At 46.6% G+C, this 21460-nt stretch overlaps 1 protein-coding gene across 6 annotated transcripts; it reads left to right on the forward strand.

Annotated features, from left to right (window-relative positions):
* The first annotated feature begins 533 nt into the window (after window positions 1–533).
* MTRES1 (mitochondrial transcription rescue factor 1) lies at window positions 534–17695 on the forward strand. Of its 6 annotated transcripts, none has more exons than XM_081093848.1 (5): window positions 3178–3664; window positions 5518–5557; window positions 8732–9210; window positions 11316–11388; window positions 15398–17694. In XM_081093848.1, exons 3-5 carry the CDS (start codon window positions 8744–8746, stop codon window positions 15575–15577), a joined length of 720 nt encoding a protein of 239 aa, XP_080949974.1. In that variant the 5' UTR covers window positions 3178–3664; window positions 5518–5557; window positions 8732–8743; the 3' UTR covers window positions 15578–17694. The 6 variants fall into 6 exon arrangements, with proteins under 6 accessions (XP_080949970.1, XP_080949972.1, XP_080949975.1 ...); XM_081093847.1 differs by having other exon boundaries at window positions 3498–4184; XM_081093844.1 differs by lacking the exons at window positions 3178–3664; window positions 5518–5557 and adding an exon at window positions 534–742 and having other exon boundaries at window positions 15398–17695.
* Window positions 17696–21460: the final 3765 nt, after the last annotated feature.

Genomic DNA, 21460 nt, shown 5'->3' on the forward strand with positions numbered 1-21460 from the left:
TGTTCTACTCTCACATCTATCTGCTGCCTCCTGCACGCACCCTGGGTGTGTGTGTGTGTAGGGGGTGAGGGGGTCGAAGGGGGGATTGAGCTTGAAATCCTGGCAGGTAATCTGACTGGGAAGTCAACCAGCAACCTTTCGGCGCAGGGGGAGGACATCCAACCAATGGATCCACACCTGCCAGGGTTAATCGCTTTATTCCTGAAAAGATGTTCTGAACTTCCTTTATATTGTCGGTAAATTCTGGCAGGTGTATCTGTTTTGCTGAAGATTACGGCCTATAATTCTCAAAGATGTTCCAACGGGTATGACTCCAGAGAATTCAGGGCCCACGGCATTAACAGAAGCTCTCTGCAGCCACGTGTACCAGCTCCGCGCTGGCTTCCCGCTGGGCTCAGAGCCGGGCGCGTCCCGCAGTCGGTCCTCCGCGCAGTCCTCCGAGGCGCAGCTTCCAGCAGGGGTCGCTGCGCCGCCGCCGCGCCCGTGCGTCCGGCCCGGCCCGTTCTCGCCGCGCCTGCGCCGACGGAAGGGGCGGGGCACGGGCAGGGCGGTGCCTGGAGGCCGGAGGTCGGCCCGGCTGCGGGGGGAGGGGGGAGCGGCTCTGACGTACAGGTAACTGCGTCCCTGCCGAGTGCGTGGCGCCCCCGGCCCGTGACCCCTCTCTGTTGCTTCACCGCGCGCACCGGTGAATAGGGGCTCGGCGCGCGCCGCCGTCCCGCCCGCGCCGCTGCCGCATCTCCGCGTGAGTCTCCCGCTTCGTGGCCCGGCCCGCCTCGCCTCGCCTCCCCTCGTGACGCCCCGGGGGCCCGGGGGCTGAACGGGCCGTGGGAACCCGGCGGGGCGAGACTGTCCGCCCCCACGCTCGGCACCTACTGCTGTCTCCCGGCGCAGACCGGGAGCTCGCGGCCGCTCGTGTTCCGTTCCCCTTGACCTTGAGGAGCGGGAAGGTGCGCAGCCCGCGGGCGCGGGGAGGGAGCGAGGAGAGCCCGGCCTCGCCCCTGCAGCCAGCCCGGTCGCCTCTGGTCTCCGGGGAAGGGAGGCTTTCTAATTGCAGTAAACCTGCAGCAGGGAGGCCAGGTCCTCCTGATGGAGTAGCGAGCAGGCTCGGGGACTGCACCGCCCCCGCAGCTCCAGGACCGCGTGGCCTCTGCAGCCTTCGGTTCGTCCACAGGTTTTATCTCTCTCCGGAAATCTCGCCCGAAACCGCCGTGGGGCTCACTGCCCTGAGCACCCCTGTGCGCCGTCACGGTGTCGCCAAGGAAATCTTTTAAAATACTCTCCTCCGGGTCGCTTACCTCCTTGGGACCTTTTATGGTTCCCATGCTCTCTGGGTCAAGTCCAAGGAGACCTAAGATAGGCGAGGCCTTTGGAGACTAGCTTCTTGCCCATCTTCTTTGTGCTCTTTCGGACTCCAGTGCTCCAGCCCTGATCTCCCTTCATTCCACAGTCATTAAGCACTTACCACGTGCCGGGTACTATCCTGGGCGCTTAGGATTCAGCCGAGGAAAGGGCACAGGTGAAGATCCCTGCCCTTGCGGAGTGTTTATCCTAGCAGGGGAGACAGGCAAAAAATAAACATTAAAAAGCCACCAGTAAGTTAGATCGTGATAGCAGGTGACCAGTGCTATGGAGGAAGAAACGAGGGCAGGGTCAGGGGAAACGGGAGGGGGAGATGCCTGTTAAGTAGAGTCAGAATGAGTGGACCTCCTTGAAGTGAGGATGCGCTGTCCGTGGGGACCTCTGGGGCGAGCGTGTTCCAGGTGCAGCTGGCACAAAGGACTCTCCCCAGCAATGTGCCTGTTGTGTGTGAGGAGCATCAGGGAGGCCCGTGTGGCCCGAGCTGAGTGAGCAAGGGCCAGAGTGGCAGGACATGAGGTCAGAGAGGAAACGGAGGGGCCAGATCCCAGGAAGCCTTTAGGCCAGTGGTTCTCAACCTTCCTGATGCCGCGACCCTTTAATACAGTTCCTCATGTTGTGGTGACCCCCAACCATGAAATGATTTTCGTTGCTACTTCATCACTGTAATTTTGCTTCTGTTATGAACCGTAATGTAAATATCTGATATGCAGGATGTATTTAGGCGACCCCTGTGAAAGGGTCGTTCAACCCCCAAAGGGGTCGCCACCCACAGGTTGAGGACCGCTGCTTTAGGCCATGGTAGGGATTTTGCTTTTCTCGGTGCTTGCTTAGGGTTTTGAGGAAAGTAGTGACATGGTGTAAATTACTTTTTAAAAGAATCACTGACCACTGTGGAGAACAGGCTCTCACAGGGCCTTCGTGGGTAACCTGGTGAGAGAGGAGGTGGCCTGAATCTGTGGTAGCAGAGGAAATGGTGAGCTGTGGAACTTGGTGTCCTGACATCATGCATATGGGCCTGAGGGAAAGGGAAGAGTCGAGAATGACCGGAAGCTTTAGTTCTTAGCAACTAGAAGGGTGGAGTTATCACTGACTGAGGTGGGGAAGGCTGCAGCTGAAGCAGATTTGGGACTGGGGATATATCAGGAGTTGTTTTTGGACCCGTTGTTTCCGGTGCCTGTTACACCCTTACACACTGAACGGGAGATACGGAACAGGCAATTGGATATTGTGTCGGGGGTCCCCAAGGCCGCCTCCAGGTTCATTGATTCACTGGGAAGGCTCAATAGAACTCAGCTGTGGGTCGCAGCAAACGCATACAAAGCACAGCCAGCAATGGAGAGGATGCCTGAGACAGACTGGAGGAAGCCAGGGTCAGTCTTCCAAGCCAAGAGTCCTCTCCCGGTGCAGTCACGTTGGACGTGTGTAATTCTCCCAGCAACATATTGTGACAAGGTGGGAAATGTCTATCAGGAAAGCTCATTAGAGAGTCAGGGCCCCAGGTTTTTATTAGGGTTTAGTCACATAGGCACCCTCTGTCGAGAATGAACCAAAATTCCAGACTCGCAGAAGGAAAGCGGGTATTCAGCATAAATCAAGTACAGTGGGGCCTTGACTTACGAGTTTAATTCGTTCCGTGACGGAGCTCGTAACTCAAATTACTCGTATGTCAAATCAAGAAGTGAACGAGTGAGACACGTGATGCTGGGCTGATGTTGTGGCGTTCACTGTGACGTTTGCTGCGCCAACTAGAGGGGGGGTATCTGAAGCTGGCTCGTAACCTGAATTTTAGCTCGCAACTCAAAGCAAAAAATCAGCCGAGAGACGGCTCGTATCTCGAAAAACTCGTTAGTCGGGACACTCGTAAGTCAAGGCCCCACTGTAGTTTGTACAGACAGATTAGGCCCAGTGAGCCACTCCTGTCCGTTCTGTGAATGGTGAGAACCCTCCTGAAATCCAAGTTCCCGGACACCAGCCAAGGGCCACCTTGCAAGCGGGCTTTCTAAGGATAGCAGTCTCAGGCCTACTGTAGTAACTGTTCTGCACAGACATACAAGTCTGGAATTTGGAAGAAAGGTCTGGAAGGGTGATATAGGGAACCATTGGCATGTACTAGTAGGTGGTATTTAAAGCCATGGAGATCGCCTGGTGTCTTGATAAACATTTGCCAAAACTGATCGAGCTGGATGATGTGAATGTAGAAGAGGATCAGAGGCTGAGCCCTAGCGCCCTCCAACGTTAAGATGTCAGGGAGAAGAGAAGGAAGCAGCAAAGAAGTGTCGAAAAGCGGCAGCCGGTGAGGTAGGAGGTAAGCGGAGAATGAGGTGTCCTGAAACCAAGTAGAAAAGAAAAGAGTGATTAGGTGTTTCAAATGGTACTGAGAAAGTAAGATAAGACGGGGGCGAACAGCTGACCTTTGGGATTTAGAAATGGGAGGCGCTGAAGAGAGTATGGACAACCCTTTTGAGGAGTTTTGTTGTAAAGAGGAGCAAGAAGAGCAGCTGGGAGGTAGTGGGGTTAAGAGGTTCGTTGGTTTGTTTTGAATGAGAAATAACACCATGCTGATGAGAATGGTTCACTAGAAAGTGAAAAATCACGGTTGTAACTTTCTGTTTCCTCAAAGCTCCGTTTCCGGCCACTTTGGCCATCAGACTCTCCGCGGGCATCCCTGCTCTGGCTCCCGCCTGCGCAAGAGCAGCCTCCTCGGCCTCAGCTTTCACTTAATGTTCTCTGACACCCACATTCCACTTCAGTGGCAGCTGCTTGACAGGACTGTGTTTTATGGAGCCCTCGCTGGCCACGTGGCATGTGAGTGGATGTAGGAATAGGTAGGATGAATCTTCAAGTAGTCACTGGTTTTTGTGTGTGCTGAGCAGATTGGGGATGGAGTGAGAAATGGGGTACAGTTCCCGCCCTGCCACTGCCTTAGGAGATAAGAATAGTACAAAAGACATACAGCATTGGTGCAGCGTGAGTTTGGAAAGGGGCAGGGTGAGTGGGGGCGGGGGGGGGGGGGGTGGAGGAGAGGCCTGGATTTCGGGTGGAGCCTGGAAGAAAAGAGGCCATGTTAAAAGGATAGAAACTTTTTTCAGTAGTAGAATCCTTATTTTCAATGAAATACAACGAACCCCAGTATTCACCAGCACTGCTTGCTGTTCTGGTTGAAGAGGGGTTGGGCCTGCTTCGTTAGCCCTCTCCTCTGCCACTCCCACGCCTCTGACTAGTTTCAAAACTCTGAGGCAGAATCCAGGTTTCTTTCCTAACAACAAAAACAAAAACAAAATGTTTTTATTGATATTTTTAGAGAGAGAGGAGGAAGGGAGAGGGATAGATAGATAGAAACAGCATCGATCGGCTGCCTCCTGCATGCCCCGCACCAGGGATTGAGCCCGCAACCTGGGCAGGTGCCCTGACAGGGTCAGCGTTCAACCGCTGCAAATCTGAGTTTCAAAGCTCTGGGCAGAACCAGAGGTAATGCTTGGCTTGCCATTTTGGTTATGTTTATTGTAATTCCATGAGTATGGTTTTAAAGTTATTGTGTGCTAGTGAACGTTTCCTAGTGTAGGTAACTATTAACTGTGATGTATGCAGAGCGCACCATCATACCTGGTATTCCTCACAGAGGCAGCAGTGTGGTGCGCCGGCAGGACTCTGGGATCGGGTATGTGGAGTCCAGGCACTGACCCAGAGAGGACTTCCCTCCCCAAGAATGTCTCCTCTTAGATTTCATCTATGCGAGGACGACACTTCCAATCCTCTATTCCTGAAACTCTTCATTCTCTCTAGTATTACAGTCGGCGAAGGTTAGCTTTTGTCCAAAGAAAATGAGAAATGTCATGGTGTAGCACAGTGGTTCCCAACGTGGGGCACATGCCCCACAGGGGGGCAATTTGGTTTTTAAGGGGGTAATTCAAGAATGAGTTATTAACAGTGAATTTTTTGCATTTCTTATGGTTCTAGGGGCCCTATATACAGTATATAAATATATATTGTGACATACTTACGCATTTCAGTTCTCATGTTTTGAAACTTTGCTATTTTTTCGTATCACTTCATATTATTATTTTTTTAAACAATTTCTTAGTGACTTCTTCCTCAGTACTTCAGCTGTCCTTTTGTTCTTTTATTTTTCTCTTTCATGGCTGCCATGTTCTTTGGAAGCTTGTGAGACCTAGTTAATGGCCTTTTAGACTTCCTCCACGTGAGTAGGAGTTCACTTTTTGAATAACAAGAATTATATGGCACGGGGTCGGGGGGAGGTATCAGAATTTTAGAGATGCTTAGGTGGGGCATGGCCAAAAAAGAGGTTGGGAACCACTGGTGTAGCAGAAAGAGCACTGGATTTGGAGTCAGAAGATTGGTGGGCGATTCAGCATGGTAGCGAAGAGCCTGGATTAGGAGCCAGGGAGCCTGGCTTTGAGTCCACTTAGTGTCTGTGTGACCATGTAACTTAGATGGGCTTGTTGGAAGGAATAAATGAATTCATGTGTAGAGCAATGCCTGACCCATAGTAATTAGTGAGTGTTAAGACTTGTCATTGAAATCCTGGCTATCTCACCTGCTAGCTGTATGACTTAGCAACGTGTTAAATTGGTCCAATTTTAGTTTGTATTCTTTTGTAAAATGAGGAGCTTGCACAGAGTTATCCCTGAGAGGCTGCCTTTGCTGTCTCTCCAGACAGGAACAGCTCTGGGAGTGTTGTTAATTGGGATGGAACATGAAGCCAGGCCTGAGCTCCAAGGCATACATATGGCCTTTGGCATTATACCTGATAGCAAAAAAATAATTTGCTGAAGTCACTTAGACCAGTGTTTTCAAACTTTTTGTTTATTGGGATTCACAGTAAATGCATTTTACATGATGACCCAGTGTGTGTGTGCGTGTGTGTGTGTGTATGTGTATACATACATTTATGCATATGTGAGTAAATGTAACAAAAGTTTCATGAAGCACTGTTAGCAGTATTTACTCTTGCTATATGTGATGCACTGTAATATTTTCTATACCCTTCAGTTGTAGCTCTTAAAAAATAGACATTTTCATAATGGTTCATGACCCACAGTTTAAAAAAACACTCACTTAAAGATGGGCAAATCATTATTATTAATGTCAGTCTTCGTCTTTTCCATTACATAAGCATCTTACAAACCAGTCTAGTCTAGGCCCAACAGCAGGGGGTGATTTCAACCAAGACTGTCTTAGCCCATAACTTAGACATCACCTGGATAAATTCTAATGAGTCTAGAACTTAAGCCCAACACAGAATTCCTGAGGCTGATGATGGAGAGCTCTGGCCACTTATGGTGAACCTTCCTGTTTTGGCTGAGTGGTTAGGTATGAGAGGACCTGCTAGTAAGGGAATTATTTTTCTTAAAATTTTACACTGTGAAGAATATATACCAAAAATGTGAACAGTAGTATCATAGAGGAGATGATTGGTAATTTGACTTTTTTTAAAAAATTTTCAAAATTTCTTTTTTTCAAATTTTATTTATTTTTAGAATGAGAGAGGAAGGGAGAAAGGAGGAGAGAGGGAGAGAGAAACATCAACCTGTTGTTCCACTCATTTATGCATTCATTGTTTGCCTCTTGTATGTTCCCTGAAAGGGGATTGAACCCGAAACCTTGGCGTATCGGTATGATGCTCCAATCAACTGAGCTACCCAGCCAGGGTTCAGATTTTCTGCCATGAAAATATATTTCATATATAATCATTGAAATCTCTTTTAAAAATTACATTACTACTAAAAATTCCTTCTTGGCAAAATAAAGGGTAAAAAATACTTTACTTGGTAAAATAAAAAGTAGTTCATCATTAGGTAACTTTAAAAAAAATTAATTGTAGTGGGCCATAAACTATTTTCTTTATCACTGCTGATGTAAAATTTAAAGTTCTTTCTATAAATGATTATCATCTGTTCTGTATTAGATTAGGTAGACCATGTGTATAAATATCAGTATTTCTCTTTAAGGTGCTTCAAGTAATTTCTAGTCAGTATTTTAGAGTACTCTAGGGATTTTGTAGCATTTAAAAATCATTTCAAATTATAGTTGTGTTGAAAAACAGCCCTCAAATTGAGCCTGCTTTATTTCTCATTTACAGCTCACATTGGGGTCCCAAGAGCACTAAAATATAGAGTTGAGCTTCTGTAGTCTGCCTCATTCATGCCAACAAAAATAAGACCCAAAATGTTAACAAATATAATTTAGAAGTAGCTAGCTAGGAGCTGTTGAGTGAGCTTACAGGTAATTGCTGTTGTCAGCTTTGTGATGAATGGAGAGTAAGAAGGAGAAGTCATGCGAATCATTACCAGATCAGTCTGAAAGGATAGCCTTGGCGCAGTCACTTGCAGACTTGAAGTACGCGGGTACTGACCACATGGCACCCCTTCTCGCATTACTATTCATGGTGTTAAAACCATCTTGATGGACATGGGAACAGTCTGCCACCGTCATAATTATATAGTTTCTACTGCCTTTGAGGTACTGTAGGTATTGGTTGCTCTCTGGCATGTCAGCACCTCCGTGCCTCAGGAGACAATTACCTAGCTTGTGGTCTCCAAGCCTCTTTTCTTTGCTAGCTAATGCCTCTGCAAACAGTGGGAAGATGTCAAAGGTAAAAGGTGGTAAAATGCACACCTGTCCAGTTGGTTCATTCCTAGCTCTGCTTTGCTGGGGTTGAAGGCTGAAATAAAGTTTAGAGATTCACTCTGGGTTTTAGGAAGACATGATCTGGTGTCCTTCCTTGGCAAAGTCAATAGTGTAAGGATGTACTGTATGTCAGTAAATAGTCTTTCTCTCCATGAGATTTTTCTTTAAAAAAAAATTGAGAACTATTGTTAATATTTTTCAGTAGCAGTCAGTACCAAGCTAATTCAGGGGTTGGAAAGAGTAGAACCAGTGTTTGCACAGATATTAGTATCTAGTATGACCCTTCTGGCCACCCTATAAGGCAGTGATGGCGAACCTTTTGAGCTCGGCGTGTCAGCATTTTGAAAAACCCTAACTTAACTCTGGTGCCGTGTCACACATAGAAATTTTTTGATATTTGCAACCATAGTAAGACAAAGACTTATATTTTTGATATTTATTTTATATATTTAAATGCCATTTAACAAAGAAAAATCAACCAAAAAAATGAGTTCGCGTGTCAGAGGTTCGCCATCACTGCTATAAGGTAAGCACATTAATTGCAGCTTGAAGACTCACCATGGCACACTGCATGGCCCTTCGTACATGCAAACCGACACTGCCTTTTGTAGGGAGCTTCAGTACCGTAGAGGTATAAAGCGTTCGTGGTGTGTGTGTGGTTTGTGCAGTAAGAATGCCAGGACACTGCACTTGTGAAGTAAAACTGTGTCATTGTCTGTTGCAGGTTATATGCACCATGGCTATGACTAGTGTCAGATTGCCCACCAGTATTTTAAGAAAGCCAGATGCCTGGATTGGACTCTGGGGAGCGCTACGGGGGACACCTTCACACAAACTCTGTGCTTCCTGGAATCGGTACTTCTGTTTTTCTAGTACCAAATTAAATGCACCAAGTTATAAAACACTTTTCCATAACATTTTCTCACTGAGACTCCCAGGACTTTTAATAGCTCCAGAATATATATTCCCGTTTTCTATAAGACTCAAAAGTAATATAAGCTCTAAAAAATCCACTAAAAAGAGTCTGCAGAAAGTTGAAGCTGAGGAGGACTCTGATGAAGAGAGCGATCATGAAGTGAGTGAGCAAGAAGAGGAGCTGGAGGATGACCCCAGTGTGGCCAAAGACTATAAAGACCTGGAGAAAGTAGTGCAGTCTTTTCGGTATGATGTGATCCTGAAGACAGGCCTAGATATTGGCAGAAAGTAAGTATGATGTGCATTTCATTACAAAATCACTTGTCTTCCTGTTGGTTATTTTAACGTAGCATTATCAGTATTGTGGTGAAGAGTAGCCATAGATATGAAAAGACCTTAGAGGAAACCTCTTTCATTTCTGGACAAAAAAATTGATTCCCAAAGAAGTCAAGTGACTGCAAATCCCACGTGCCATAGTTCCTTGTTTCTAAATCTCCCATAAGATTGTAAGGTGAACCATTAATAACATCTTTGAGGAGAAAAGGAATCACTGTGTTAGATGTATATTGAAAAAAAAAAAGTATATCGTAAGCATAAATGCATGTGGGTTTTACAAATACTGCAGCGTGAAAAAATGCCTCTTAGAATCAACGAAAGCAGTATAATGTGGTTAAGAATGCAGGCTCTGGCCCGGCTGGTATGGCTCAGTGGTTGAGTGTTGACCTATGAGCCAGGAGGTCACGGTTCGATTCCTGGTCAGCGCACATGCCTGGATTTCAGGCTCGATCCCCAGTGTAGGGGGCAGCCGATCAATGATTCTTATCATTGATGTTTCTATCTCTCTCCCCCTCTCCCTCCCTCTCTGAAATTAATAAAAATATATTTAAGGGGAAAAAATGCAGGCTCTGGCCCTGGCCAGTTTTCTCAGTGGTTAGAGCATTGGCCTGTGGACTGACTGAAGCGTCTCAGGTTTGATTCCCAGTCAAGGGCACATACCTCGGTTGCAGGTTCCCCAGCCCCATTAGGGGCGAGTACGGGAGGCATTCAATTGATGTGTGTCACATTGTGTTTCTCCTTCCCCTCCCTCCCTTTCACTCTCTAAAAATCAATGGAAAAAATATCCTTGGGTGAGGATTAAAAAAGAAAGAAAAGAATGCAGGCTCTGCAGCCAGACCACTAATGTCTGAATCCTGATTTTGTGTATGACCTCGGGCATAAATTCTCTGTGCTTCAGTTTCCTTATCTGTGAAATGAGGATAATAGAACCTGCTCTAGAAGGCAGTGGTAGGGTTAAATGAGTGTTTCTCTATGTATCTAAAGCACTTATAGCAGTGCCTGGCACATAGTAGGTACTCAGTATGTTACCCGTGATGACGAAAATACTGTGTGTTCATATATAGTGCACAGAGATAGTAAGTATAACTTTCAAGATTTCTTTAATCTCATTCTCTCTTAGACTATAATTATATAAGAATAGTGACCCCCATTATTCATTCATTCCTGTAATAATCATTGTGTGCATAGGTAAGAATTGCGGTATGAATGATAAATTCAGAAAGATTTCCTTACGTAATTTGTACCTTTATGACCTAAATTAATGGCATAGTTCAGTTTTTTCAATCTATGGAGCATAAGGACTCATAAAGGAGACTCAGCCCATAGGCAACCTGATTAGGATTTGTTGAATGTTCTCTAAAATCTGACAGACTCATAAGGGGTCCTCTCCTCTCCCAGGGTAGTAGCTGCTGCTGCTGCTGTAATTAAGCAGAACCCCAGATGTCAGTCACTTGGAATCAGAACTTCAGGAAGAAAGGGCATTGATTTTTGTCTGCATCCTTCCCTGGTCTAGTTGCCCCAGTGATTAAATTCAGACAGATCAGCAGCTGCTGGATTGGAGTTTCCCCAGTCTCAGTGCAGACCAGTGAGGGTTTCTTAATGGCCTCAGCAGACGTGTGGTGCCTGGTTTTTCAGGCAGAGCACAGAGCAGGTATGTGAGGGGAGCGCGTGCTCATTACTTTGTTGAGAATCACAGGCGCTGCCACCTTGAAGGGAGTTGCTGCACAGGGAGTCCGGTGGAGAACCTGGGCCCCCTTCCAGGAGGGCTGGTGCAGGTACCGTGGAAAGCCCCGTCAAGGTACTGATTACCTGCCTGATGGTACTAGCAAATCTTTGCAGCAGGTCAGCGTCTACTCAGAAGTACCCTTTGGTCTCCCTGTTTTAGATACATAGGGAACAGTTGCCTTTCACTTTCCCAGCACCCAGGCTGAAGATTTTGTGGGGAGGTACACGTCACTGTCAGAATAAGCATTCATGGCAGGTGTGTTTCTCAAACTTGTGTAATGGTTCTGAAATATATTTCTATTTTAAAGCACTTTGACTTTTTTTTTTTTAAGCAAAGTGGAAGATGCATTCTACAAAGGTGAACTCAGGCTGAACGGGGAAAAATTATGGAAGAAGAGCAGAACGGTGAGATAATAAGACAGCCAGATGTTTTTGTCTGTTGCTTTGCAAGTACTCAGTTAATGCCCCTACCTTCCCCTCGGGCTCCTTACTTGGGGCATCCTTATGTCTGTCTTACCATTTCTCAGGTCTCCCCAGTCCTGGTCACGCTAGTGAGAATGAATCACCAGCTGGCTTCAGTCACACAGATCACTTGCTCTTTTGCAGCCATAATGACTTTGAGGTGAAGCTTCCCTCCCTCCCCCCCCTTTTTTTGTCTTTAAAATTTCAAGATGACAATCAGAACTGGCAAAAATCTATTATTTAAACTTCTCAGTCATAATAACCAGGCTAAAAAGAAACATTTGATCTATGGAGAGGTTTTTTTGGCCCGCTGTTACCTGAGCAGATGTGTAATTCTGTGCGGGCGGAGGACACCCCTCCCCCCAGCACCTGCTGGGTACCCTGCTCTGTGCTGGTGCTGTCACACAGGAGGGGTCATGTTCTCTTGACAGCTCCACATCAACACTACTGTAAGCAAAAGAAGTCACTTAGAAAATTTATTTCCAGTATCCAGTGTTACAGTAAATCATATTTGTTAATTCTGTTAAATATATGTATTTTTTAAAAGTAAATTACATAAATATATGCATCTAGAATTAAATTATTAATATTACTAGTATTCTTTGGGTGGGGCATTATGGGTATATTTTCTTCATGCTTCTTATTTTCTGGATTTCTTACAAATATGTGTCCCTTTCATAATTGGAAAATGCAATAATGAAGGTAAAAGTTAACAAAACAAAAATATGAATGACAAAGACCCTTAAAAAGTTAGGAAGACAGACCTCTGAGGCATTGGCAGACATAATCTACCTCCTAGAGTCCAGGGAACCAGTGTTCCGGGCAAGTTAGACACACTTTTGGACGTTTTTATTTTAGCTTCTCTCATATTTCAAAACATCCCAGAGGTTAGAGGCCCTAAGCTGTCTCCTGTTGCCCTGGGACCTGGGAGGGTGTGAGCCGATGGCCATGGACCTGGGTGAGTGCTGCAGCTTTCTTCAGAGTCCTTTCAGGATCAGCGTGGACAGGATAAGGGGACTCCTCAGCGCTGGGTCAGCCGCCAAGTCACAAGGCCCTCTCTCCCTCTGATGGCACCTGACTTGCTGACTGGGTGTCAGTCATTGCTCTGTGAGCCACAGGAAATCAGGGACTACGGCCACGCTTCTGGAGACGGGGGCCTTCTCCACCCTTACTGCTTTTTCGGGGTTGTAGTCCAGCCCCTCTCACCAGCTGCAGTGTTCCAAAGGCAGGACCCCTTGGTGCAAGGTGCGCCTGTGCTGGGGTCTCATTTACAAACGCCACAGGCCTATTATTCTCCCTCTGCTACGAGATATTGTTAACTACAGCCTAATTGCTGCTGCTTTATTCTGCCTTGGGTGTTCTGTTATCTCGGCTGCCTTCCAGATTTCTCCTGAGGGTCAGCAAAGGAAGGGGCCAGTATTAACATTCTGCTGCCTGTTACTAGGAGACCTGGTAGCCATAGTAACTGCAGCTAAGGGGAGATTTGAAATGTAGATATTTGGAACTGTCCCTAATCCCAGTTTGCTTTGTGTCTGCTGTGCCGTCTCCCACATTAGGAAGGACAGGGCCTTGCAAGGAATAAAGAGCACCTCCCCGTGCATGGCCTGCTCCAGGGGGCCCGTGCCTGGCTGCTGGCCTGAAGGATCAGGCGCTTGCCTGATGCTGCAGCTGTAACCCTGGCTGCCTGCAGCGGGGCAGAGCTGTTCTGTGAGCTGCAAACCAGTTGGGACCCAGAGGGCTGTAGGTGCTGGGTAACTGGTGCTTCAGACAGGAGAGTGCAGTGAATCCAGTTGTGGGGATTGAAGCCTTCCTGAATTCTCTTTCTGGGATGGGGCGGAGAACGGTTCCTTCCCGCTTTTCAGGTACATGTGAGCCTGCCCTTCCCTTACAGTATGTCTATGAGAAGGTACACAAGAAGGCATGCCCTTCCCCTATGTCCTTTTAAATTTCATGTCATGTGCATACATTACTTAATTAAAATGAGTTTTAATGAAACACATTCCCAAGCCTTGTATTTTTGGACGTTAATTTTAAGTGTCCACACAGTTGGAGCTGTGTGGTTATTATTATTATTTTTTAACTGAACCCAGCAGAACTACAGGAGGATCCCCCCCACCCCAGGTGATTCCTAGGTCAGTCCATCCTTCAAACCTAGGGGAGAAGCAGTCTTCATGCCTGGCTGTGGTGTGAGCCTTTCTGGTTCTCAGCCCAAAGGGGAGAGAGTTAATGGTCTAAAACAGGCCCCTGTGTGGGTTTTTCACCCGCCTGCTCTGGGCTGTCTGGATTGACCAGTGTGGCATCATGGTGAGCAGGTGTGCAGTCCCATGTTGTAGACTGAGTATTGTGCCTACAAAAGCCTTGTGTGGGTGGGAGAACAGATGTTCTGAAAGCATGAAATTATGACTGCCTCAGAGAGCAGTCATTGGAAAATAAGGTAAAAGTCAGCATCTGGCACCATGCCTCTTAACCAGAAGCCTTCTAGTGGGATTTTAAGTGGTCATGTGTGTCCACTTCAAGTCCATGGCCCACACATGGGTCCCCCTTCCCCTTGGAAGAAGGTGAGCAGTCTGAGATGGCCCTGGTCATCCCTGCTTGTGTTCTAGTGGAAGAAGCACATGGCATGTGGGGCAGTTTAGCCCCTTCCTTGGTTGCTGGGCAGATCCCCTGGGATCCGGCATTGCTACGACCAGGGGTCCATCCTGGGCTCTCAGCACCCTGGCAACAGTGACTGAATGCCCTAGGCATGCCCTGTACTAGCTCAACCCAAAGCTCCATCTGGGCAGGAATGGGTTTGACCTCAGCCCTTCGAACCTACTGAATCAGCACCCAGCTTGACCCTCTTTTCTGTGGCATTCATCTTTGTGAGTCCTGTCTCTCTTTTTTTAAGTATAGGTGGTATATAATATTATATTAATTATATTAGTTTTAGGTGTACAATGTAGTGATTTGACATCTTTATACCTTAAAGTGTGATCACTTCATTAATTTTAGTAATCACCTATCACCATGCCAGTTTATCACAATATTATTAACCGTATTCCCCTTCACCTTTTTCACCTGTCCACATCCCCTGCGCTCCGCCCCCCCCTCCCTCCCCCCCCCCACCCCCCCACCTCTGGTAACCATCCCTTTGGTCTGTTTCTTGTTTCTCTTGATGATGTGGCATCACTGGGGCCAGTCAGTGCGAGAAAAGCAGATACAGCTTTTTCCATTTCTCCAAGAGGTACAGCTGAGCACTGTTCCATAGTGACTTCCAGCAAACTGCCCAGAGCTGTGGTTCTCAGCCTTGGCTGCACATTAGCATCACCTGGGATTCTTTTTAAAATCCTGATTTCTGGGCCTCATCCTCCGGAAATTCTGTTTCTTTGTTATGGGGTGGGGCCACAACATTAGTAACAAAGAAACAGAATTTCCGGAGGATGAGGCCCAGAAATCAGGATTTTAAAAAGATTCCCAGGTGATTCTAATGTGCAGCCAAGGTTGAGAACCGCTGGTCTGGAGCATGATCATGTAGCGCATCTGGACTGAAATCAGTGGAGAGTGTTACACTGGAAATTGTCTGCTCAGTGCATGTAGTAATTACTATGCACATAATCTCTAAGACTGTGCCCGCTTTTTGTCTTTTGCCATTGTTATCGAAATAAGTGCCTCCATGCAGATGTGTCTTTAAATCATCCAATAGAGGTATTTGAGTCACACCACACAGGGACTGCCACAAGCTGCCAGTTGTCTAGGTCTGAAGGCAGGACACTGACTGGTGTTGAGGTGCACGTGTTGGAGGCAGGCAGCTGAGTGTGGCCCTAGGAACCAAGTGACTGTTACAGAGGAGCCAGGACCTTTCCTCACCTGCCCCTGGGTGATGATCACCTGGTGAAAACTCAGAGCAGAGATGTTTGCATTGGCCTGCATTTCCCAAGATGTAATAAAGGTTCTGTTGTCTCTTAAATTTCAGGTGAAAGTGGGAGACACGTTGGATATTCTAATTGGAGAAGATAAGGAAACAGAAACAGAGGTAGTGATGCGGATTCTCCTGAAAAAAGTGTTTGAAGAGAAGACTGAGAGTGAAAAATACAGAGTGGTCTTACGACGGTGGAAAAAGTTAAAATTGCCTAAAAAGAGTGTGATGAAATAAATGGATTGCTTTTTAACAATAAAGCGTTTTCTACTGGTTGGGGAAGGAGCAAGCTCAGAAAGCAGGCATTTTTATTCAGATAAAGTTCTCACCATTTGTGGAATCTGCTGAACCATGTTGGAGCAATCAGGATCCATATCTTGGAGTCTGCCCCAGCCTGGATTTCTGTCCTGGGCTTGATTTGTGCTTAATTTGACTCAGGAGCATGAGTGAAATGTATGCAGGAGGAGCTAAGCCCAGAGAGGTTTTAATGACTAGCCTGCTGTTTCCCGCGTTCACTACCTGGGAGGCAGGGTAACATAAACCGGCTTTGTTAGTGTTTTCATTTCAGTTTTAACCCTGATGGCCAGCTTCCCTGAGTCCAGGCTCCTGAAGGCAGAGCCGGGCCCAGTGAAGGTCACCCTTCGTAGCCTTAGGGGGGCACTGGGAGACTCATTCTCCTCAGACCTTTTTGAATTGCCAACATGTTGGCTTTAGTTCCCTCTTCAATTTATCTTCAGAAGTCTGGATGAGTAAAATTCCAATAAATTCCAAATAGGCTAGTTAGGGCCCATTTAAAATTAATTGTTTAGGGCAGGGGTTAATAAACTAAGGCAGCCAGAGGCCTTTTGCCTGGCAGTCAGTTTTTTTACATTTTCAATGGGTTGTTTAAAAAATACAAAGGATGCCCTAGCCATTTTGGCTCACTCGGCCTGAGAACTGAAGGGTCCCAGGTTCAATTCCAGTGAATGGCACATACCTCGGTTGCATACTGAATCCCCGGCCCTGGTTGGGGTGCCTACATGCAGGAGGCAACCAATCCATGTATTTCTCTCACATTGATGTTTCTCTCTCCCTCGCTTTCTTTCCACTCTCTAAAAAAAAAAAATCAATGGAAAGGATTAACAAAAACAATATAAAGTGCAAAATTTCTTTAAAGACAAAACAAAGGGATATGTGACAGAGAAAAATTGTGGTCCACAAAGCCTAAAATATTTGCTATCTGACCCTTTAGAGAAAAAATGTAGTGACCCCAGGTGGAGGGCAGGCAATAAGCTGAGAGGTTAATTTTCAGGTGAAAGTAGAAAATACACAGATTTTATCAATGAAGAGAATAAAGAATCAGACTGTTCTAATTCTCGAGTGTTATAAAAGGGACAAACATAAAGTAGTAGTAGAAGGGACACACAAATATACATCATCTAAGGCAGCAGTTCTCAACTTGTGGGTCGTGACCCCTTTGGCGATCCAACGACCCTTTCACATGGGTCGCCTAAGACCATCCTGCATATCAGATATTTACATTACGATTCATAACAGCAACATTACAGTTATGAAGTAGCAACGAAAATAATTTTATGGTTGGGTCACAACATGAGGAACTGTATTTAAAGGGCCAGAAGGTTGAGAACCACTGATCTAAGGGCAAGGTCATTTGCATAAGTCAGCCAGCGATTCCTAGGAGCTGTTTCAGGCACTGGAAGGGTCAGCTCAAATAGATTTATTAGGTTATGTAACGTCAGAAAGACTGGCTCCAGCAATTCTTGAGAACTCAGGTTAACTGACAGCGAAGGGAAATGTCTAGTCTGGAGCAGTGGGCTATTTGGGCCCATGGACCAGCTCAGGTTTCAAAAGACCCAGGAACATCAATTTTTTAAAAATATTTTTTTGATTTCAGAGAGGGGGGGAGAGATAGAAACATCAATGATGAGGATCATTGATCGGCTGCCTCCTGCACGTCCCCTACTGGGGATTGAGCCCACAGCCCGGGCATGTGCCCTTGACCAGAATCAAACCCGGAACCCTTCAGTCCGCAGGCTGACACTATCTACTGAGCCAAACCGGCTAGGGCTGAACGGCTCTTTAAAACTATTGGTCATTAGTACCTACCTTAGCTATTCGGCAGTTTGACCCATTCCAGACTTCTCTGTTTTTAAAACTCAAACTACGAAGATATCTGACGATGGAAAAGGTTGGTTTGGTCACAGCTCGTGGCAAAAACTGATCTAAACAAAAGCATTTCATAAAGATTTATGGACTCTTGTAATGCACTCATTCCTACTTGACACAAATGACAGCTGCTTTACGTATAATGCTGTGTGGCAAAGCCTCCTCAGATAAAAGATTTGGTTATTTCTAATGCAGTGGTTCTCACCTGGGAGTGATTTTGCCACCGGGTACATTTGACAGTGTCTGGAGATATCTTTGGTTTTGGGATGGCATGGACATGGAGTGGGTAGAGAACAGTGATGCTGCTGAACATCCTATGGTGCACCAACAGCCCCCACAACAGTTATCTGAGCCAGAATGTCCAGAGTGATGAGGGTGAGACCCTCCTCTGATGGCATGACAAGGAAGAATTTTTTTAGTGGTTCTTGTTTTCCCGGAGAAGCATGGAAATGCTGCTGGTGTATGTTTGCAGTTTTTAAAGGATGAACAATTTAAAGTTACGACTTGGTATGTCGTGGCAGAATGCACGGGAGAACGATCAGCCAGCACTCTGAGGGAGGAAAGTTTAGCCTTTATTTCGCAGATCTGGTAGTCCAGGAGAATTCTGAATCCAAAGCCTGAATTCTACTCATGGGGAGGCTCTGACCTATATAGCCCCTCCTGTGGCGGGCCCGAGGGTCCCCGCAGCTCCGCCCAAGTCAGTCTTGGCGAGGCCTTGGGGGCATGCTCCGCAGCTCCGCCCAAGTCAGCTGTGGCGGGCCCTGGGGTTAGACTCCGCAGCTCCACCCAAGTCAGAGTGGGGAAGTAAGACTACAGTTTTAACCTGATGCTGAACTAGGTTGCAAGCCCTCCCTACCCCCCAATTTTCCTTTTCAGGTAGAGGCCTATCTAGACCTTATACCAGTAATGGTTAATCCTTTCAAAGAAATAGCTTTTTTCCTAGGAAATATGGTGCTAATTGCATTTATCAGCCAACAAAAAAGTAGACATTTGGGGGATAATTTGTGGTTTATTTGGTCAATAATGATTGGGGAGATAGAAACATAACTACCATTTTTCAAGAAACGAAGAAGAAAATAGATTTCAGTTGGGGTGGTAGTGCCGGGTCCATGAGCCTTAAAGGATGAGCCGTGTGTATCATGACTTCACTAGAGTTCTGCCTTACCTGGGACATAGAGATGTTGGCCTTCAAACATTTACTGTTACTGACGACACTGCGGATCACAGGGAGCAGGAAGGAAGCTGTAAACTCCATCATGCAGACTTAGGAGAGCAGCAAGAGTGCATCTCCCAGACTGTCTTTGAAAACAGTCCTAACAGGGTAGTCTCAGTAAACGCCATGAATCAGAGTTTATTTTCCCTTGAGAACCACTGACCAACATGTTAAACATTTACCAACACACCATTGGGTGGAATGGGGACGCACGCCCACACGGTTTCCCATTAGGACAAGCCCTCGCACCAGTATTCACCCTCCAAGTTCTTTCAGGTTATTTTTTCTCCTCTGTTGGTTTCATGTATTTCACAGGTCCTCCCTGACTTGAGCCAGCTATTCTAATGGGTGTAGTGTGTATCTTTCTTGGTATGCATTCTTGTAAAATGTGTTTTGCTGTTCTCTGCACATTTAAATTTCATAAATGGCATTACTATATATTTCATTTTGAATCTTTTTTCACTCAGAATGGTTTTTAAGATCCACCGATGGCACTCACTATAGGTACATCTATTGTTTCTCTCTGCTGCATAATAAATCCCAGTGTGCATCCACATTTTGCCTACCTTTTTTTTTTTAAGAGAGAAGGCGGTAAGGAGAGAATGAGAGAAACATGCATTTGTTCCACTTATTTATGTATTCATTAGTTGCTTCTTGTATGTGCCCTGAACAGGGACCAAACCTGCAACCTTGGCATATCGAGACAATGCTCTAATCAACTGAGTTACCCGGTAAGGCCTTGCCTATCCTCTCTTCCAGACTCCACCAACTCCCCTCACCACAAATAACAGTGCTTGCTTCCTCTCCACAATGGCTGCACCAAGCTGCTCTCCCACCAGCAACACACAGTGCCTGCAGGCCCACAGCCTCACCCAACCCCTGGCACGATGACCCAGCTTTTGGACTTCTGCCAGTCTAATGTAGTCTAAAGAGGTGTAGTTGTAACAGACTTCATAGGTTCTCCTTTCCTATAACGCAAGTGGAGTAGGCAGTTAAACAGCATGAGCAGAGCAGAACCGTGTGCCAGGTGCAGAGGGTCACCAGGGCGGACAGCCCCAGGTGCCTAGCAACGCACAAAACGACAAGCCCTTGCCTGACCACTCCCTTAAGCATTAACTCCTGGAAGGTGACATCTAGGCTTCAGTTGTTTCAGCTCCAGGCCCAGAGAAGCAGCACCCTATCAGGACCTGCTGCACTGACTAATGACCCCCTGGCACCAACCACTCAGTGGAGGCCCCGAGGAGACCTGGGGGAAACATGCTCTATTGAGATCTTCCCCTGAGACCTTCAGATAAAAGCTCTAAGGAGCATCCAGCCCCCTTCCCCACCCCCTCTTTCCCCAGGGCATGCTCTCTTTCCTGGAGTATGCCCTTGCGCCTCTCCTCCCTTTCTCCTCAAGATGCATATCTCTCACGCTCTTTCTTCTAAGCTCCAAGGGCCCTTTTACTTCTGTCACTTTCTAAATTTTCCTTTAAGTTCCTTGGCTCTGAATTCTTTCAAGCCAAACAAGGACAGAGGTTGCTGAGCCGTCCAGCCTAACGCATGGCTAATGCCAGGGTGCCCCTTTCCCACCGCCAACACAAGCTCCCACAGCCTGCCCATCTATAGCTTGGACTTTCACAGAGGGCTCTGAGACTGCCTCTCCTGCTGCTCTCAAAGCCATGCTTGCTGGCTCTTTGTATTTTTTGTTCATTGTTACTGGTTAACAGACCAGGTATATTAAAAGGAGGATGGTGGAAGCCTACCATTCTGTCTCATCATTGATGTTTCTACCTCTCTCTTCCTCTCCCTTCCTCTCTGAAATCAATAAAAATAATATATATTTTTTAAAAATAAAGTGGGAAATTTCTATTTAGAGGTCTGGACTGGTTATATTCATTTTCTGGAGCCCCACTCAGGGGTTAGACCAGGGGTCCTCAAACTTTTAAACAGGAGGCCAGTTCACTGTCCCTCAGACCGTTGGAGGGCCGGACTAGTTTTAAAAAAAACAAAACTATAAACAAATTCCTATGCACACTGCACATATCTTATTTTGAAGTAAAAACAAAACAAAACGGGAACATATACAATATTTGTATTTGCATGTGGCCCGTGGGCCGTAGTTTGAGGACCTCTGGGTTAGACACTATTAGCTATTTCCCCACAGAATATGTGAGAATTTTCTTTAGGGTAGTGGGGGAAATCCCTTAACTCTTGATTCTGAGACAAAGGTGAGGCTGAAATTATAGGAGCCAGCTCTGGATCTCAGCAACACCATTGCTGTTAATAACCTGAAGAGAAGGCACCCATCCCCATGGGCCGAACGTATGCTGGAGTATATGCCTCATCGTGCCTGGAACTGTGCCTGTGTGGAGATTTCAGCTCATCCAATCCAAAGAAACTTGGCTTTAATACCTCGTGTCAGAAACGGAGCCCCAGGAAGATCAGGGCCTTGGGTTCTGCAGCACTGTGTTCGGCCTGTGAGCAACAGGAGAGCCGGGGAACCGGAGACCCACAGGTGCACCTCAGACCAAACCTGGCCTGCTCCACCTGGGCGGGCTCAGCCGTCTGCACTGAAGGCAGGAGCCAAGGTCTCGGGCTGCCAGTGCCCACATGCATCTGGAAAACCAGTTCCAGGCCGGAGATGTCAGGTTTTGTGCGGTTTACCACCAGAACCTTCTCTCCAAGCTAAACAGGCTTCACTACCAACGAGGGAGGCTGGGACTTGTTAGAATCATGGAACAGTGCCCAGAAGGCAGCAG

The sequence above is a fragment of the Myotis nattereri genome (genome assembly GCF_964212035.1).
Source record: "Myotis nattereri genome assembly, chromosome: 6".
Lineage (NCBI taxonomy): Eukaryota > Metazoa > Chordata > Mammalia > Chiroptera > Vespertilionidae > Myotis > Myotis nattereri.

Coding starts and splice junctions, on each gene's coding strand:
- MTRES1 (XM_081093844.1), top strand. CDS start 8,744: ATGGCTATGACTAGTGTCAGATTGCCCACCAGTATTTTAAGAAAGCCA. Junction 9,211..11,315: donor GGCCTAGATATTGGCAGAAA/GTAAGTATGATG, acceptor TTTTTTTTTAAG/CAAAGTGGAAGATGCATTCT. Junction 11,389..15,397: donor TATGGAAGAAGAGCAGAACG/GTGAGATAATAA, acceptor CTTAAATTTCAG/GTGAAAGTGGGAGACACGTT.